The 20,152-nt window shown below is 36.5% G+C and overlaps 1 protein-coding gene across 4 annotated transcripts in view; it reads left to right on the top strand.

The window, feature by feature from the left end:
* The window catches only part of LSM14A (LSM14A mRNA processing body assembly factor), a 62,122-nt gene that overhangs the window by 17,465 nt on the left and 24,505 nt on the right, over positions 1-20,152 (top strand). For all 4 annotated transcript variants that reach the window (XM_025854307.2, XM_025854305.2, XM_073885424.1 and 1 more), the window contains exons 2-3: positions 10,372-10,535; positions 14,054-14,183. In XM_025854307.2, coding sequence (XP_025710092.1) covers positions 10,372-10,535; positions 14,054-14,183 — 294 coding nt within the window. The remainder of the gene's footprint in view (positions 1-10,371; positions 10,536-14,053; positions 14,184-20,152) is intronic.

Raw genomic sequence — 20,152 nt, 5'->3', positions numbered from 1 at the left:
ACACACCACATCTTCTTTATCCATTCCATCTGTTGATGGACATCTTGGCTCTTTCCATAGTTTGGCTATTGTGGACATTGCTGCTGTGCCCTTCTAGTAGTTTCGAAGTGGCATTTCATGATAGTTTTGATTTGTATTAACATAATGACAAAGGAGGGGTGCCTGGGTGGCTCAGTCGTTAAGCGTCTACCTTCGGCTCAGGTCATGATCTCAGGGTCCTGGGATCGAGCCCCGCATTGGGCTCCCTGCTCCGCAGGGAGCCTGCTTCTCCCTCTCCCACTCCCACTACCTATGTTCCCTCTTACTGTGTCTCTCTCTGTCAAATAAATAAAATCTTTAAAAACAACAACAACAACAACATAATGACCAAGGATATTAAGCCTCTTTTCACAAGCTTGTGGACTGCTTGTCTATCTTTTATTGAGAAATATCTTTTCAAGTTTTTGCCCATTTTTAATTGGATGCTTTGTCTTTTTGTTGTTGAGTTGTTGGGGTTTGTTTATTTCTTTTTAAAGATTTTATTTATTTACTTGAGAGAGAAAGAGAGAGAGAGAGCACATGAGAGGGGGGAGGGTCAGAGGGAGAAACAGACTCCCCGCTGAGCAGGGAACCTGATGGCGGGACTCAATCCCAGGACCCCAGGATCATGACCTGAGCCGAAGGCAGTCGCTTAACCAACTGAGCCACCCAGGCGCCCATGTTTATTTTTTTTTAAGATTTTATTTATTTATTTGTCAGAGAGGGCAAGCAGCAGGCAGAGGGAGAAGCAGGCTCCCTGCTTAGCAAGGATCATGACATGAGTCAAAGCCAGACACTTAGCCAACTGAGCTACCCAGGCATCCCTGTTGTTTAGTTGTTAGGAGTTCTTTATATATTCTAGATATTAAGCCCTTTTATGTGACTTGCAAATATTTCTCACATTCCATAGCTTGTCTTTGACCATTCTCAGTATTTTTTTTTAATTTTATTTATTTATTTGAGAGAGAGAGAATGAGAGATAGAGAGCACGAGAGGGAAGAGGGTCAGAGGGAGAAGCAGACTCCCCACTGAGCGGGGAGCCCGATGCGGGACTCGATCCCGGGACTCCAGGATCATGACCTGAGCCGAAGGCAGTCGCTTAACCAACTGAGCCACCCAGGCGCCCTGACCATTCTCAGTATTGTTCTTTGATGCACAAAATGTTTTGATTTTTGTGAACTCCAATTTATTTTTTCTTTTGTTGCTCATGCTTTCAGTGTCAAATCTAAGAATCCATTGTCAGATCTGAGGTCATAAAGATTTACTCCTATGTCCTCTTAATAGTTTTATAGTTTGGGCTTATATTTAGATTGTTGACCCACTAAAAGAAAAACTGTGTGGGATGCCTGGGTGGCTCAGTTGGTTGAGTGTCAGACTCTTGGTTTCTACTCGGATCATGATCTCGGGATCGTGGATGGAATTGAGCCGCGTATTGGGTTCTGCACATAGTGCAGAGTCTGCTTGGGATTCTTTCCCTGTTCCTCTCCCTCCCCCTGGTGCACGTGCATGTGCGCTCACTCTCTCTCTCTCTCTCTCTCTCAAATAAATAAATATTTTAAAAAGAAAAAAAACTGTGCTTTTTCCTCTACTCACCAGTTTACTCAATAGTTCTGGGCACCACATGTTCAGTCATCACATCAACCAATTCTCCCAGCTCCGTAGACACCAACTGGGTATCCTACAATTTAATTCAGTTCTGACATTATCTACTTGAAGTTAGTGTCAGATCTCACAGGTTAGGGGCTCAGTCCCACGAGACAACCCACACCAGCCTACTTCACACACCAGTCTCAAGTTGCAAGTTAACAACTGTACTTCTGACCAACTGGCTAAAAATTGAGGCTTCCTACGACCCCCTCCTTGGTTTGATCATTTGCCAGAAAGGCAAGAGTCTCCTCATTAGAACAAAACGTGCTCTTACTGCCTAGGAAATTCCAAGAGATTTAGGAGCTCTGCATTAGGAACCAGGGTCAAAGACCAAATATTACAACAAAGATGCTCTTAGTACCTTTATTTCTTAGGAAGTTATAAAGGTTTTAAGAGCCCTGGCCAGGAGCTGGAGACAAAGACCAAATATATATTATTATATCACAACATCACATCTGCTTTGAGTTAGTTTTTGTTTTGGAATAGGTAGAGTTCCAATTGCATTCTTTTTATATTGTCATCCAGTTGTCCCAAAACCATGTTTTGGGACATATGTTAAAAAGTTAGAGTTAAAAAGACTCTTCTTTCCCCTGTTGAATATTCTTTGACCCTTATCTAAAATCAATTGGCCAGGGGCGCCCGGGTGGCTCAGTCAGTTAAGTGTCTGCCTTCGGCTCAGGCCATCAGACTCCCTGCTTGGCGGGAAGCCTGCTTCTCGAACCTCTCCCACTCTCCCTGCTTGTGTTCCCTCTCTCAGTCTCTCTGTCAAATAAATAAAATCTTTTAAAAATACATAAATAAAAAAAGAAAATCAATTGGCCATAGATGTTTGGGTTTATTTCTAGATTGTTCCATTCCATAAATCCTTATGCTAGTACATACTGTTTTGACTACTATAATTTTGTAGTAAGTTTTGAAATTGGGAAGTACAAGTCTTCCAAATTTTTCATGAATTTGAAGTTTGGTTTTTCCAGTTCGGGGGTGGTGGATTGTAATTTTGATAGGGATTGCACTGAATTGGTAGCTCACTCTGGGAAGCACTGTAATCCTTTTTTTTGAGAGAGGGAGAATGCACATGCACAGGCAGAGGGGGAGAGGGGAGAAAGAGATGCACACTCCCCACCAGTGTGGAGGCTGATGTGGGGCCTGATCCCAGGACCCTGAGGTCATGACCTGAGCCAAAGTCAGCCATTTAACCGACTGAGCCACCCAGGCGCCCCGGAGCATTGTAATCTTAATATTAAGTCTTCCAGTTCATGAACATGGGATGACTTCCATTTATTTAGCTGCTCTTTAATTTGTTTCAGTAGTCTTTTGTAATTGTCAGTATACAAGTCTTTCACTTCCTTGGTTAAATTTTTCTTAGATGTTTTATTCATTTGGATGGTACTGTAAGTGAAATTGTTTTCTTAATTTCTTTTTGATTGATCGTTGTTGTATATACAAACAGCTGATTTTTGTGTGTTGATATTGCAGCTGTAACTTTGCTGAATTCATTTATTAACTCTAGTTTTGTTTAGTTTTTTTTATGGATTCAGTATAGGTAGAATCCCCATATATGGAATCATGTCATCTGCCAAAAGAGAGTTTTACTTCTTCCTCTCCAATTTGGATACCTTTTATTTATTTTTCTTGGTAATTATGTTGGCTAGGACTTCTAGTACATTGACTGGCAGTGGTGAAAGTGGACATCCTTATTTTGTTTCTGATCTAGGGGGAAGTTTTCAATCTTTTACCATTAAATATGTTAGCTATTGGTTTTTTATATATGCCATTTATCCTGTTGAGGTAATTTCCTCCTATTCCTTATTTACTAAATGTTTTTATCATGAAAGGGTGTTAAATTTTGTCAAATGCTTTTTCTGCATCTATTGAAATGATCATGTCACGTATTTGCCCCTTTAGTTTATTAATGTGGTATATATTACATTGGATTTTATTTTTTATGTTGAATCACCTTGCTTTCTTAGGATGAAATCCCCATTGGTCATGATATGTAATCCTTTTAAGATACTTTTGGATTCTGTTTGCTGTTATTTTGTTGAGGACTTATGTATTTGTGTTCATAAGAGATACGGGTCTATAGTTTTCTTATGGTATCTTTGACTTTGGTGTCAGAGTAATGTTGGCCTCAAAGAATATATTAGGACGTATTCCCTTTTCGTCTCTTTTGGAGGCGTTTGAGTAGGGTTGGCGTTGTTTTCTTAAATGTTTGCTAAAATTTACCAATGAAACCATCTGGTCCTAGTTCTTTGGAGGCTTTTGATTACTGGTCAGTCTCTTTACTTGTTATAGATCCGTTGAGATTTTCTGTTTCTTCTTGAGTCACTTTGGTAATTTGCTGTTTCTAGGGATTTTTCTATTTTATCTAGATTTTCTAATTTGTTGGTATTTGTTTGTAGTTTCTTTCTTATAAGCCTTTTAAATTCAATGAGGTTGGTAGTAATGACTTTGCTTTCATTTCTGATTTTAGTGATTTGCATTTTCTCACCTTTTTCTCTTAGTCATTCTAGCTATAGGTTTGTCAGTTTTGTTTGTCTTTTCAAAGAACCTACTTTTGGTTTTGTTGATTCTGTTTTTCTGTTCTCTATGTTGTTAATCTCTGCTCCAATCTCTTATTTCTTCCCTTCTGCTGGATTTGGGTTTAGTTTGCTCTTATTCTAATGTTTAAGGTGTAAAGTTGATTTGAAATTTTTTGTAAGATTTATTTGAGAGAGAGCACAAGTGGAGGGAGAGAATCTTCAAGCAGACTCCCTGCTGAGCGTGGAGCCTGACGTGGGGCTCAGTTCCACAACCCGTGAGATCATGACCTAAGTTGAAACCGGGAGTCCAATTCTCAACCAACTGGGCCATCCAGGCACCCTGAGATTTTTTTTTAATGTGATTATAGCTATAAATTTCCCTCTTGAGTATGGCGTTCTTTACATCCCATAGTTTTGGCACGTTGTGTTTTCTTTTTTATTTGTCTCAATTTTTCTTAATTTCCCTGGTGATTTCTTCTTGGACTCATTGGTTGTTTAAGAGTGCGTTATTTAATTTCCAGGTCCAGTTTCCTTTTATTATTCATTTCTAGTTTTATTCCATTGTGGACAGAGAAATTTACTTTGTAAATTTTCAGTTTTTCTTTTTTCAATTTATTGAGAATTGAATTTAGCCTAACGTGGTCTATCCTGAAGAATGTTCCATGTGCAATTGAGAATAATGTATAGTCTGCTGTTGTTGAGGGGGGGAAAGGATAATCTGTTGCTTTTAAAAATTTTCAGGACACTGCTGGGGAGGTGCTTTGGCTTTTGAGGATTGAAACAATAGTCCCTCTGTGAATTACCAGGTAGTTCAAATCATACAACCCTGATTTTTGTGGGATATGCTTCCTGTTGCCCACCTAGCACTAGCAAAGCTGCACCAGGATCATGAGCCACCATCCCCATATCTGCCTTTTGTGGAGATGGGAGTTAATGAATAGTAACAGCTAGCCACTATGCAAAAATGCCAAAATTTACCACAAGTTAACAGCCTTACTTCATCAAGTACTCCCATGGATGCTACAAGTGTGTGATTAGACTCCATAGTTCTGAAATGGTTTATTCAGACTTCATGTGCCGGGTCAAAGTTGTTTCAGTGTTGGGACTGATTCCTGGATCTTCCTACTTTGCCATCTTTCATGTCAGTCACCTCTGTGTTTTTATTTTAAGTAGTTGTAATCTTTTGAAAATTATAGTTTTAGGGGCGCCTGGGTGGCTCAGTCGTTGGGTGTCTGCCTTCGGCTCAGGTCATGATCCTGGGGTCCTGGGATCAAGCCCCACATCGGGCTCCCTGCTCGGCGGGAAGCCTGCTTCTCCCTCTCCCACTCCCCCTGCTTGTGTTCCCTCTCTTTGCTGTGTCTCTGTCAAATAAGTAAAATCTTTAAAAAAAAGAAAATTACAGTTTTGTAATCTGCCCCATATAACATGTTTAATGTTACTATGTATATTCACCTGATTTTTAAATTTTTTTTAAGATTTTCTTGATTTATTTGAGAGAGTGAGCAAGCATGAGAGGGAGGAGAAGCGAGGGAGGGAGAAAAGCAGACTCCCCACTGAATGCAAAGCTGGAAGCAGGGCTCAATCCCAGGACCCCAAGATCATGACCTGAGCTGAAGGCAGACACCTAACTGACTGAGCCAGCCAGGTGCCCCTTAATTCTCTTTTTTAAGTAGGGGCTTAAAAGCCCCCAAAATAGGGCTTGAACTCACAACCCTGCAATTGGGAGTTGCATGTTCCTCTGACTAAGCCAGCCAGGCGCCCCTATATCTACTTAACTTTTTGATATTACAAATAATATACCTATTTTGAAAAATAAAAAAAGACCAGAGTTGTAGAATTCTAAGTAAGAAACTGCATCCAATAAATCATATTCTTTTGGTGAGTTTGAGTCTCTTTAAGACTGTTGCCTTTCTTTAAGTTCCTCTTCACCATTACTTGTCTGGTAACTTCCAAACTGGTCTTCTTCCATTTTCATTTTGTTTCCCACCATCACTGAAGGACAAATACTGTAGAATGGGTGGTTGCCAGGGCCTGGGGGTGGGGGAAATGAAGAATCATGGTTTCTTGGGTATAAAGTTTCAATTAAACAAGATAATAAAGTTCTATATCTCTACAACATCTTGTTATATAAATACTGTACTATATTGGTTTAAAAATTTTTCAGATGTGTTCTTACCATGATTTTTTAAAAATTAAAATGATAGCATTAACAAAAGTGCTGGTAGTGAATTATACCTAATAAAGTTGTTTGTCAGCTTCAAAGAAAAAATTGAAAGCCTGATGGAAGAAGATACAAGAATTGAGGCTTGTTGCTGGAGACAGGGAAAGAGTGCATCAAGATCAGGGAGAACCGTGCAATAAGTACTTTTAAGACTATGTAGCCGAGTTGAGCCAAGAGGAAACATGGGGTGAGTGGGTATCATATACTAGTTTTCCATGGTTTGCTGTATTAGCTCTGTTACCACAAGTGCAAAAATTAAATAACAAGAAAAATTGGGGATGAACCAATGTGATTTCTCACTATACTGACAGTTCCTTTACTTAATTTGCACATAAGCTAATTAATGTGTTGAAATGTGTTGTAGCTGAACAGTAATGGTGATTTTCTACCTTTTCTGTGCTCATCATGCCTTTCTTTCCACTCTCAGTGCCCAGGTTGTTTGTATTATCTTCCAGCCATGTGTGTCCTTCCAATCTCTGTTAATTTGTTCTTTATAATGGTACAAGAATTGTCTATTGGAAATATTAAATCTGATCAAACCAGTCTCCATCATTAGAGCATGTTTTTCATACTCTTGGTGTGTGTAATTCATTCTCCATGGTCTCTTTTTTCATACTTTTTCATTTTCCTCTTTTGCTGTATGATACAGGTTTTCTTCACACCACATTATGGAAAATATGCCCTTAGTTTTAAAGTCTAATGTTGGTTACCTTTAGGACCTCAAATAACCAATTTTTTTTTTTTTTTTTTTGAGAGGGAGAGAGGTAGAGAGAGAGCCAGAGAGAGCACAAGCAGGGGGAGCGGCAGACAGAGAGAGAAGCAGGCTCCCTGTGTGGGACTCGATCCCAGGACCCCAGGATCATGACCTGAGCTAAAGGCAGACGCTTAACCGCCTGAGCCACCCAGGCACCCCTCAAATAACCAAATTTTAAGCCTACATATATTAATTTATCAACTTCCCAAAAAATTTTATCAAGTGACTCCCTGCTATAACAGATGAGAGTATCAATTTCTGTATTTCCTTTTGTGTTTTCCTCTATTTCCACTCATCTTTGTCTTCCAATATTTGTTAGACTACTATGTGATAAACCATCCTGACTTTTGTCAGTATGTAAGTTAGCTTTTTTCAGAACTATTAAACTTACATTCTGTTGTAAGACCATAGTAAATTGTCATACACATTTGTGTGCTTAAATGAATTTATTCTTCATCTCTTAATTTAAATTCAGTTATTAACAGAGTTTATTATTAGTTTCAGAGATAGTTTAGTGATTCATCAGTTGCATATAACACCCAGTGCTCATTACATCAAGTGCCCTCCTTAATGCCCATCACCCAGTTATGCCATCCCTCCACCCACCTCCCCTCCAGCATCCCTCAGTTTGTTCTGTAGAATTAAGAGTCTCTTACAGTTTCTCTCCCTCTCTGATGTCATCTTATTTTATTTTTTCCTCCCTTTCCCTATGATCCTCTGTTTTGTTTATTAAATTCCACATATGAGTGAAATCATATAATTGTCTTTCTCTGACCTATTTCACTTAGCATAATACCCTCTAGTTCCATCCACACTGTTACAAATGTATTCATCATCTTTTATATTTTGTTTGATACCACTGTTTCTGTGAGTTCTTTAATTTGATACAGCAAAGGATAATTCTCTATAGCTTATAGTGCACTAAATCTTTTTCTGGAAATAGAGCAAAACCCTTTGATCAAATTTAGGTCTTCATGTCAGGAAATTTCTGTTACATCTTTATGTTTTCTCTTATTCTCTTGTCTGGATCTGCATAACAGTCATCTTCAACCATTTTATTTCTGTACTTTTTCTTTACATCTTACTTCCTTTTTCTCAGAATTGTTCTCTATTAATGACTTGGTTTTACTGCTTTTACTGTTGTGTTGTTGATACAGTTATTCTGCTGTTACATTTGTCTGTTCTTCTCTTTCCTTAATTCTGTATGCTACCTTTTCTTTTCAGTGTCATTTTGATCATAAGAATTTTATTTTTCTCAAATAGGTAAAGCAATTCTTTCTGAAATTTTCTTCTATTTCCTGTGACAAATATTAATCCTGAATGGATTTTTCATCTGTCTAGTGAACACATGGGTATACTTTGAATGGTTTCATTAGGCCTTGGAAAACCTAATGGAGCTTGTCGGTGGTTTTTGTATAAGGAGGACTTTGAGAGGGCGCCTGGGTGGCTCAGTCAGTTAAGCGTCTGCCTTTGGTTCAGGTCATGATCCCAGGGTCCTGGGATCGAGTCCCGCATCAGGCTCCCTGCTAAGTGGGGAGCCTGCTTCTCCCTCTGCCCCTCCCCCCTCCCACTTGTGCTCTCTCTCTCGCTCTGTTGTCTCTCTCTTTCTTTTAAAGAAAAAAAGGAGGACTTTGACTTTTCCTCCCTCTGCTTCAAGATGAACTAGTGTATTACTTCTGAGGCCTGAGGCTGTATACATGGTGTTCTGGTGATGCTGTTGCTGCCACTGAGGTTAGGGATGATACTGATTTCTTTGTAATTTTCTTAATCCTGATTTTTCTAGCTCTTTATTCTTCCTTTAAGATACAGGACAAAATACAGAACCTTGTCACTTACTCCTGCCATTATAAAGTACTCTTTGGCCACTAGGGGAAGAGGAACTTCAACTAGGGTATTCCACATCTTTTCCCTTACCACATCCATGCTCCTGTCTCCATCTACCAATGTGGAGGTACCAGTGAGCATTTCCCAGGGCATGCTGCATATGGATTCTCAGATTGGTCTTCCAGTTTGGACTAACTCATTCAGTATTGGAGTGATACTTTTTAATAAAATTTCATGGTATAAATTTGAGATCTCCTAGTTTAGGGATATTTTAACTCTTTTTGGCTATTTAGTTTTGGGGAAGGATATCCTCCTGCAAGCCCACATCTATGCCACCATCTTTTCTGGAAGTATCATAAGTAATAGACTTTTTAGCATGAAAGAAGGAGGCATTATTTAAAATGAAATTATGTGCATATTTAATCTAACCCTGGATCTATTCTACAGAAAAATGTATACATTCAAAATGTTGCACAATCTTAAGGGGTTTACTCCCTCTAGGACATTCTTAAATGGATAATACATGATCTTTCAAACTTTCTTATTTGAACCTTCTGTATGGATGCAGACATTTTCAGAAGTCTAAGATAGTGAACCTGAAACTTTAGTATTCATAAGAAACTCGAGGAATTGGTTTAAAATGCAGATTTATGGACCCTCTCCTCAGAACGTCTGATTCAGTGTATTTGAATAGGATCCCAGAAATCTTTTTAGCCAGCTTACCCTGGTGTAGGTGGTCCACAGTTTAACTTTGAGTAATGCTATCTTAAGTGTTGAAATAATCCGATTTAATTATGAGATAGGTATTTTAGGTAACTAGGGCATTTCAGGCTGTCCCCTGGGGCTGAGTACCTGACAGCTGGTTGGCTTGGCTTCTAGAGGACCTACCACTCACTGGGATAGATGTTCCCTTCATTGTCTTCTCTTAATCCAAAAGCTCAATTTCCCAAACTTTGGGATTTTATGGACGGGGAAATCTTCACTTGCCATTCCACCCCCCAACAAGAAATCTCACATAGGTTTGCTAATTTTTTATTTTGCTGAATGATATTAAAAAATCAACAATGAAAGAGGACATTTTTAACACCTCCTCTCACCACAACCACCAAAGATATAAATAAATAAAAATGTAGGAAGAACATGACCTCATAATACAGATTGTCTTTTAAATTGAGTACATTTAGCTCTTTTAGCTCTAGGCAGAACCCACTCTATTTTCCTCTTTTTTTAAACAAAATTTCTTGAGCTACAGATTAATGAATATTTTCTCACAGATGACATTTAAGAACTGCTGTTCATTGGTATTTGAAAGAGTGCATTTCTAAGAGGCACTACATGAATGTGATGAGTACACATATCTCTCATATCCTCTGTTTTCTCACCAGTTCGGTCCTTCGGTACAGAAGACAGACCAACAGATCGTCCAATACCACCTCGAGATGAAGTCTTTGAATACATCATATTCCGTGGGAGTGATATTAAAGACCTCACTGTTTGTGAGCCACCAAAACCACAATGTTCTTTGCCTCAGGACCCAGCTATCGTTCAGGTATCTGATAGTAAATATGTCTTAGAGTGCAAGAAAACTTCAAGTACATGGCTAGTCTTGGCTTTTACCTCTCTTCTATTTTGGTTTTGGGGTGTTTTTGTTTTTCCTCAATTGAATGTTCGTGTGCTTATCATTTCCTAGTTACCTAAACCTAAAATACCTGGATAATGTTTTCATCTAGGTTTTTTTTCTTTAGATCATAAGTTTGGACTAAAAGCAAGAAATATGGGGCGCCTGGGTGGCTCAGTCATTAGGCGTCTGCCTTCAGCTCAGGTCATGATCCCAGGGTCCTGGGATCGAGCCCCGCATCAGGCTCCCTGCTCAGCGGGGAACCTGCTTCTCCTTCTCCCCCTGCTTGTGTTCCTGCTCTCGCTCTTTCTCTCTCTCTCTGTCAGATAAATAAAACAACTAAAATAATTTTAAAAATAAATAAATAAAGGGGCTCCTGGGTGGCTCAGTCCTTAAGCGTCTGCCTTTGGCCCAGGTCATGATCCCAGGGTCCTGGGATCAAGCCCCGCATCGGGCTCCCTGATCTGCGGGAAGCCTGCTTCTTCCTCTCCCACTCCCCCTGCTTGTGTTCCCTCTCTCGCTGTGTCTCTCTCTGTCAAATAAATAAAACCTTTAAAAAAATAAAGAAAGAAATAAATAGAGGGATTTATTTTTATCATAAAATATTTTCTGATTTTAGCAGGTTAAAAATAGCTTACATTTATTGAGGTCTAACTGTATGAGAAGCACTATTCAAACTACTGCACATACAGTAAGTCAATCCTCACAATACTCTCTGAACTTGGTACTATAATTATAGTATAATTGTATAATTCTCCTTTTTACAAGTGAGTAAATTAAGATAGAGCCACAATTTGGACAGAACCAGATAGTCTGGCTCTGGAATCCAGGATCCATGTCACTTACTATATTATTCACATTTGGTTCATATTACAAACCAGGGTGGTAATGGCTACTCTTAGGTAAGACTATTAGGTTCAGTGAAAAAAAGTAATAAATCATATTGGTATCATACATATATATAACATAGTATGCATGCAGTATTGTATAATACAGCACAAACATAAAGGGATTTTAACATACATAGGTATATTACTCAATTCTCTAAATAAGGTCTAAAAAGGGATGGCTGGGTGGCTCAGCCTGTTCAGCATCTGCCTTTGGCTCAGGTCATGATCCCAGGGTCCTGGGATCTAATCCCACATCAGGCTCCCTGCTCAGTGGGGAGCCTACTTCTCTCCGCCTGTCTGCCTGCTGCTCTCCCTGCTTGTTCTCTCTCTCTGACAAATAAAATAAATTTTTTAAATAAATAAATAAATAAAATAATGTATGAACAAAGAAGACCCTAAGGATTCTCAGTAAAAGAAATAAAAAATTTATATTTTATTAAAAACAGAAATACATGATTTCTAAAAGATTATAAGTTATGAATTAAGGAGGATATTCATTACAGGTCTTGTTTACATGATAATTGGAAGTATATAGAAACTGCCTGAATTTTAGTTATAACAGCAGAGGAAGCGGATTGACATAGGAGTGTTTTCATTTTAGGGCATAACTGATTAAAAGCTTATGGCCCCCATGATTTTCCTCTTGGATCCATCATTTTCTGCTCAACCCTTTTTCTTGTCAGTCTTTGGTCATTTGCACTAAAATATGCTTGTTGTTTTTTTTTTAAGTAATGTAATACTTTTAGATTTTTTTAAATTAGATTTTTTTAAATTAACTTTGTTTTATGCTGTGGTGAAATCTTAGTTTTCCACAAAACAGATTCTTAGAATATATATTATCTTGCATAAGATTTGTCTTACTTCCAATATTAAAATACCTAATGAACTCTTCTAAAGAAAATAATAAGTGATATATAATTAAACTGGAAAAAAAGGGGTGCCTGGCTGGTTCATTTGGTGGGGTGTGTGACTCTTGATCTCAGGGTTATGGGTTTGAGCCCCATGTTGGGCATAGAAATTACTTAAAAATAAAATCTTTTTTCTTAAGATTTTATTTAAGAAAGCGCAAGCACAGATGGGGAGGAGGGGCAGAGGGAGAGGAAGAAGCAGACTCCCTGCTGAGCAGGGAGCTTGATGGGGGACTCAGTCCCAGGATCCTGGGATCATGACCTGAGCCGAAGACCGACACTTAACTGACTGAGCCACCCACGCGCCCTAAAAATAAAATCTTGTAAAAAATGGGAAAAAAAGAGAAAGTACCTTTTAATATTTATTTAATATATTTATCTTCCCTGAATGTAAGTTTTTTAGTAAGAAATAATTAAATTTATTCTTATAAATTGGAGAAATTCCTCTTCTCTCCCCCCCCACTCCTTGTTAAGTCTAACTTTTAAGGAAGTAAGTCTGAAGGAATCCTGAGAAAATGTGCATTTTCTTAAATGGAGAGAGAAGAGACACATTTTAGTAGAGATAGCCTACACCAAAGAGTGGTATTATCTGACTCTCTCTTGTATAGATTTTCTGATAATTCTCCAGGGAAATAGTTATTTAAGTTATCAGCTTTATGGAATCTGAAGAACCAAGAAAACAGAAGTCAAACTGGTGTTGAATAACTTCTTCCATTCACCATAAATTTTGACTTTTGACCTTTTGATTCATACATACAAAAGTATTTATTGAACACCTGCCATGTGCCTGATACTAGCAGTGAACACACAGACAGGGTCCTACCATCAATGAGCTTATATCCTTTTTGTAATTAGTACACTTCATATTTGTATTATGAGATATTTTATATGAAGATAAATGAATATATAATATCCATATATACGTTCTATAATACATTTTAGGTTTAGTAAGTTGAAATTTTTGTAAAATGTTCTTTAACTTAATGAAAAATATATTTTAAAAATGTAAATGGTCATGGGGCGCATGAGTGGCTCAGCTGGTTAAGCATCTGACCCTTGATCTCAGCTTAGGTCTTGATCTCAGAGTTGTGAGTTCGAGCCTCACATTGGATTCCATGCTGGACATGGAGCCTACTTAAAAAGATAAATAAAAAATAAAAATGTAAATGGTCTTGTGTGGGATAGTTTGTTTCTGCATCTCTTCCCTGTAAATTTAATAGCGTACTTCAGATGATTGAAATATGAGCAAAATGACAAGTGAGATACCTTATTTTTGTCAGCACCAGACTAAAACTCAGTATAACCAAATGTAATTTTTCCCATATTTTTTCTTAAAACAAAGTTACTTTACTTATTCAAGTAACTTTTCTTTCATTCTTTCCTAAACTTGCTATAAAACTCTTAACTCTACTTAACTGTAGAAAAATATATTTATAAGTCACATCAAGCATAATTGGCACATATACAACTATTGAAATCAGGAGGTTGTTAAACTGTTTTGATATTAAGTGCGTGTTGTAAGTTATTATAATTGGTTTTGTATCTAATAGTTATAATTTAAAGCCTTCTTTAAAAATGTAAATATTTGAATTTTTTTCATTATATACATGTTGTGTAGAGCCTGGAAAAATAACCCATGATCTTTCTTCAGTCTTCACTAGGCTCATCTACTTCTTCATTCCAGTCAGTGGGTTCCTATGGACCTTTTGGCAGGATGTCGACATACAGTCAGTTCAGTCCAAGTTCATTAGTCGGGCAGCAGTTTGGTGCTGTTGGTGTTGGTATGTTGTGCTTTTTTCTTTTTCTTTTCTTTGTTTTTCTTAAATTTACCTGTCTTTACCACAAATTTACAGACATGTTGTTTGGTGTTCCTTTTGTAACCTATTAATTTAAAGGTTTTATTTAATGTCCTTAATAACTAGTGGTTCTATAAAGTTCATCTCTCAGAATAGTCACTTTTTTTTTTAAATCTAGATCTAGTCAATTGCCAGATATCATTGAATGTTATTTTAAATTTACATAAGATATCTCCATTTAAAATAAGCATTTTTTTCTGGAGTACCTGGCTGGCTCAGTTGGAAGAGCATGTAACTCTTAATCTCGGGGTCATGAGTTCGAGCCCCACATTGGGTGTAGAGATTACTAGAAAAATAATCTTTAAAAAAATCGTAAAATAAACATTTTTTTCCAACAGGATGGGTTTTCAAAAGGATGGTTGGAGATAATGCTATTATTAGGGAATAATAATGCCAATAAGAAGTATTTATATTAGGTAGAATGTGAAAAGATAATCACACATAGCATGTTTGAGGGCATGATGCTTTGTTTATTGTAACAACGTTTTAGAAACATTAACACTGTAAAGAGAAAGCTAGATATAATCAGTTCAGCTCTGTTTTTTTGTTTTTATAGCTGTGCATTTTAGCTCTTTAGTAGAAATTTTCACAGTAAAAAATAACTTTTTAAATCTCAAATTCTAGCCCTTAATCTTTTCTAATTCAGTTGAAATAACCATTTATCAGTTTACCCTGTTTCTCTGCATCACAAATCCAGTTTCAGGTATATCTTGAAACCATTAGCATGTTAACAAGTTTTGTTAAAATTAATTCCTTTTTATAAATATACTTTCTTTATGTGGTTGTGACTTTTCAGGTTTGTAAATGTTTTGCTTATTCACAAAATCAAAAAGGATGGGAAAAAATAAATCCTAAAATTGAATGGATATAAACAGAAATAACTGGTGCTGTTTATATCAAATTGATACTATAACCACACAGAAAAAAAGAATTCAGGTAACTTTTACAGTCTTAGTAGGGGTATATTGTAAGAACAAAACTAAAAATCCCTTGACTTAGGGTTTGTAATTGGTAGTGGTATTGGTGTTAATTTTGAAACTGTTTTGTATGTATTATAGGATAGGGCAAATGACTAATATAATGATGTTGTTGGGAAATGCTGTCCTTTCCGTGGAGAACGGAGAAGGAAACATAGGAGTAAGGAAGAACCCCGTGGTGTTGAATGTGAATTGGAAGCATGAATGTGAACTTTTTTAAAACTGGTTATTTCCTAATTCTGTTCATAGAAAGGACCTAGAAGCAATGATACCCTGTAGCAAAGAATATGTGTAGACCCAGTTCTTGGTTTCTATATACCATTCCCCACTAGAAGGAACATGGGCCCCTTGAGAAAAGAAGGGAAAACAGTGCTCTTTTTTTTTTTAAGTTTATTTATTTAAGTAATCTCTATACCCAACATGAGGCTCAAGATCAAAAGTCACATGTTCTTCCGACCGAGCCAGCCACGTGCCCCAACAATGCTCTTTTTTAACAAAAAAGTCCCAACTAATAAATAGAAGGAATGGTAGATACAAATAATCACCATTTTTGTAATATCCAGTGTATTCATTAGCAAGGATTATCAGTGGATGCTAAAATCATTGGGTGAACAGTGTTGGACAGAATATTAAAATGGCCTTAAAATATCATCCCACATTTAATTAATTACAGAGGGGACGACATTGTGCCTTTATAATGGAGACCTCTCATGGTCACCATTTTAATCAAGCCTTAAAGTTTGGCATTGCCATAGTTAACTAATTAAATGTCTCCTAATGTGATGATATAGCAGTTGGTAAATCCAGATTTACCCTGTTAGCTATAACTGTTAGAATCCTATTCTGAGGATTTAAATAAGGGGCAGTTGCAAATTATCCTTTTGAGACTCCTTTCACTAAATTGAGTAGTTGGCTAACATTGAGATTATTACTGCACTTACCTCGTACATTACTGTGAAGTTTGTATGACCTAATATGTGTGAAGCATTTGAATAGGGTCTAGCATATAGTGTTACATAGTAAATACTGCTGCTACCATTCTTCAGAGCCTGCTTTTCTAATCAGAGTATCTATTTCTTATATATGCTTTTATCTAATTTTGGTATTATTGGGAGTTGCTAGTTTACTGTTCTTTGGGTGTCACAAAGGTAGAGGGTTTTATTTGTATTTTCCATGTCAGTTGAGTAATTTTTGCAGTAGATGATTATTTTTCATTTGTTGATTTCCATATTGGTAGGATAGTTTGTGGAGTGACTAGAGAGCTATATATAATATTCAGAAGTTGTTAAATGAGGAGGAGGAAGAAAATTACTGCACTGATTAAGGTGGTAGGTGATTTTTAGAAAAGGAGTTAACTCAGGTATGGTTTGTGTTAGCACAAATTAAGCCAGATTTTAATCTAAGCCTCTTGTTTTTGATCCCTAAGGCACTTGACCCTTGAGCAAATGTATTTGAACTGCACAGGTCCACTTACATGTGGGTTTTTTCCAGTAAATACATTAGTAAATGTATTTTTTTCTACCATGTGATTTTTTTTTTTTAAGATATTTATTTGAGAGAGAGAGAGAATTTGTGAGCAGGGGAGGGAGAGGAAGGGAGAATCTTGAGCAGATACAGGCCTCAGCCTCATGGCCCTGAGATCATGACCTGAGCCGAAACTAAGAGTAGGATGCTTAACTGACTCAGCCACGTAGGTGCCCCTGAATGATTTCCTTAATAACATTTCCTTTTCTTTAGCTTACTTTGTTGTAAGAATACAGTAGAGTATTCTGACTTAAAAAGGAAGCTTAAATCAGGGAAACTCTTGCTATTTGGGAAAATTTTTTTCCATTTTAATTCTTAGATGTTTATAGTCTTTTTACAGGTTTTGTTTTTTTTTTTTTACAATTTGTATCATGAAGATTAGTATCTGTAACATCTATAGGGCTTCCAAAATTAAGGACCTACAACCCAACAGAAAAAGAGGCAGGTGTTAGGAACTAACTTTGCCTTTTTCAGAAAGAAAGTAGTACAAATGTCCTTCAAATGTGGAAAAATGCTTAAGTTTTGCTTATGATGAGATACACAAATTAAATCTGTACTGAGGCACCATTTCTCACGATCAATTTGGCAAAAGCCCAAAAGTTTAAGTGTGTATATATAGTATTTTTGCAAGATAGTGAGGAAACAGATACTCTCATACATTGAAAAGAATGATACACCAGACAGAATTAAAACAGTATTTTTTTAAAGCTGATGCCAAAATAATTCTTAAGTGCAAAGATTAGGTCTTTATTGACTTTAATTTATGGATCCTTAGGAAAAATTAATGACCCCACAATAAAGGAAACAGCAAAAGTGCCATGGCATGCTAAGTCTCATAATACCCTGTGGACAAGACTGAGAACTGTTGGCTGAATAGACAGACAAATGGGTACATTTTAGCTGGTTAAACATAGTCAAGCCGTATTAGACAATGATTCTCTTAGTCTCCAGTATTTCATACAGATTAATTTTTAATGAAAATTTAGATCATTTTGATGAACATTTAGAAGACAGGCTTATGAACTTTATAGTTAGCATAAAGCCAGTTGAGTATTTCATACATTGGGGCTGACAGACTGAAGATTGTTCAAGATCCACTTTGATAAAGTGTAAGGGAATTAAACATTCCAGTTAAAAGGCAGAGATCATCAAACTGAACTCAGAAAAATAACAAGACCTAACTATGTAATGTTTATAAGAAATACACTGAAAGAGGAGAAGATAAAAAACAGCATGGCATACCATACAGATACTAATAAGAAGAAAACCATGTTAGACAAATTAACAGCAAAGAAACTTAAAGATCAGGGGTACTACCAGAGATAAGAAGGATTCTTCCTAATGATACAGAGGACAGTTCATCAGGAAGCTTTAATAATTCTAGATGGTAACTTTTATAAAATAGTGCACCCCAAAATTGTAGAATATAGATTCTTTTCATGTAAATATGGACCACTTAATGGGATAGATCAAATCCTAGGCCATAAAACAAGTTACATTAAATTTAGGACTGAAATCATACATGGTGTGTTCTCATAACCATAAGTTAAATAAATATAACTTGAGGGGTGCCTGAGTGTCTCAGTCGTTAAGCGTCTGCCTTCAGCTCAGGTCAGGATCCCCGGGTCCTGGGATCGAGCCCTGCGTTGGGCTCCCTGCTCCACTGAAAGCCTGCTTCTCCCTCTCCCACTCCCCCTGCTTATGTTCCTGCTCTAGCTATCTCTCTCTCTCTGTCAAAAATCTTAAAAAATAAATAAATATAACTTGAAAAATTCCAATAACTGGAAATTGAGCAAACTTATAAATCACTAATGAATCAAAGAAGAAAGCATAAGAGAAACTAGAAAATACTTTTTAGTGATCATAAAATGCAGCATATCAAAATTTGTGAGTGGAGCTTAGAGGAAATTTTACACCTTTAAAAAATTTTATACTTTCAAATGCATATATTAGAAAATAAGAATGTTTTAGAATTAGTGCTCTAGACTACCAGCTTAAGAAGCTAAGAAAAAAGGAAAGAAAATTAGCCCAAATGTAGTAGAAGGAGAAAAAATTAAAAGCATAAATCAGTGAAATAGAAACAAGCCAAAATAACTTCATGTAATGAGCACTGGGTGTTATATGCAACTGATGAATCACTAAATTCTACCCCAGTAACTAGTAATATAGTATATGTTAACTAAATTGCATTTAAATAAAGAATTTTAAATAAATAAATAAATAAAACAAAAGCCAAAATATACATAACATCAACAAAGCCAGGCCCTAGCAAGACTGATCAAGGAAAAAGAGAAGACCCAAATTACCAATATGAGGAATGAAAGAGTAGATATCATTATAGATCCTTAAAGAACAGATCTTATGGATGAGTTTAAATCAACAAATTTGACATCTTAGATAAAATAGACAGATTCCTTAAAAAAATACAACTTTCCTAAACCCAAACAGGAGGAGATAAAAACATGATATCCTGGCTAACTAAGATACCGAAATCTAATGAGGTCATTACAAGAAAAGAAAATTACAGCCCACCATCTCTGTGGACATGTATTTAAAAATCCTTAACAATATTAGCAATGAAAGTCAGCAATTCATAAAAAGAATAGTACCTAATGACAAAGTAAAGTTATCGCAGAAATGCAAAGTTATTTTAACATTTGAAAATTATTAGTAATTTACCACATTAACAGAATAAAGGAGAAAAACTAGAATCCCAAGAGACACAGAACAGGCATTTGATAAAAATTCAGCACCTACTTATCAACAACTGAGGAATGGGAGAGAATTTCCTAAATTTGATCAGTGAAATGAAAAGTTTACATACATAAAGGCAAGAAAGAAAGATAATAAAGATTGAAAAGGAAGAACTAAAAATGTCTCTATTTGAAGGTGTCATGATTGTGTACTAGAAAATGCAAAAGAATATTCAAACCATTAGAATGAATAAGTGAATTTAGCATGGCAAGGGAATACATGGTAAATATACAAAATGAACTATATTTTTTATTCTAGAACAGATGGGTTGGCAAACTGTGGTCTGTGGACTGAATCCAGCCAGCCTCCTGTTTTGGTAAAGTTTTATTGGAATACATGCACACCCATTTATTATATGTTGTTTATGGCTGCTAAAAAACTACATAGGCAGATTTAAGTTGTTATAATGGAGACCATATGGCCTGAAAAGCCTAAATATTTATCATCTGGTCACTTGTAGTTGAAGTTTATTGACATGTGATCTAGAACAGATTGTTGAGAAGTGAAATGTAAAATGCACCACAGCTTGCAGTTAGCACCAGTAACATCAGATACCCAGGAAATAATACAACAGAAGATACTTGAAAACATCTACAACAGTGGTTCTCAGTGGAGGAGGGTTAATTTCATCTTCCTCCT

This window comes from Callorhinus ursinus, unplaced genomic scaffold, assembly GCF_003265705.2.
Source record: "Callorhinus ursinus isolate GAN/ISIS: 27379988/994484 unplaced genomic scaffold, GSC_fseal_2.0 scaffold61, whole genome shotgun sequence".
NCBI lineage: Eukaryota > Metazoa > Chordata > Mammalia > Carnivora > Otariidae > Callorhinus > Callorhinus ursinus.
Note: the sequence above shows the minus strand (reverse complement) of the source record. Positions and strands in the feature narration are given on the sequence as shown.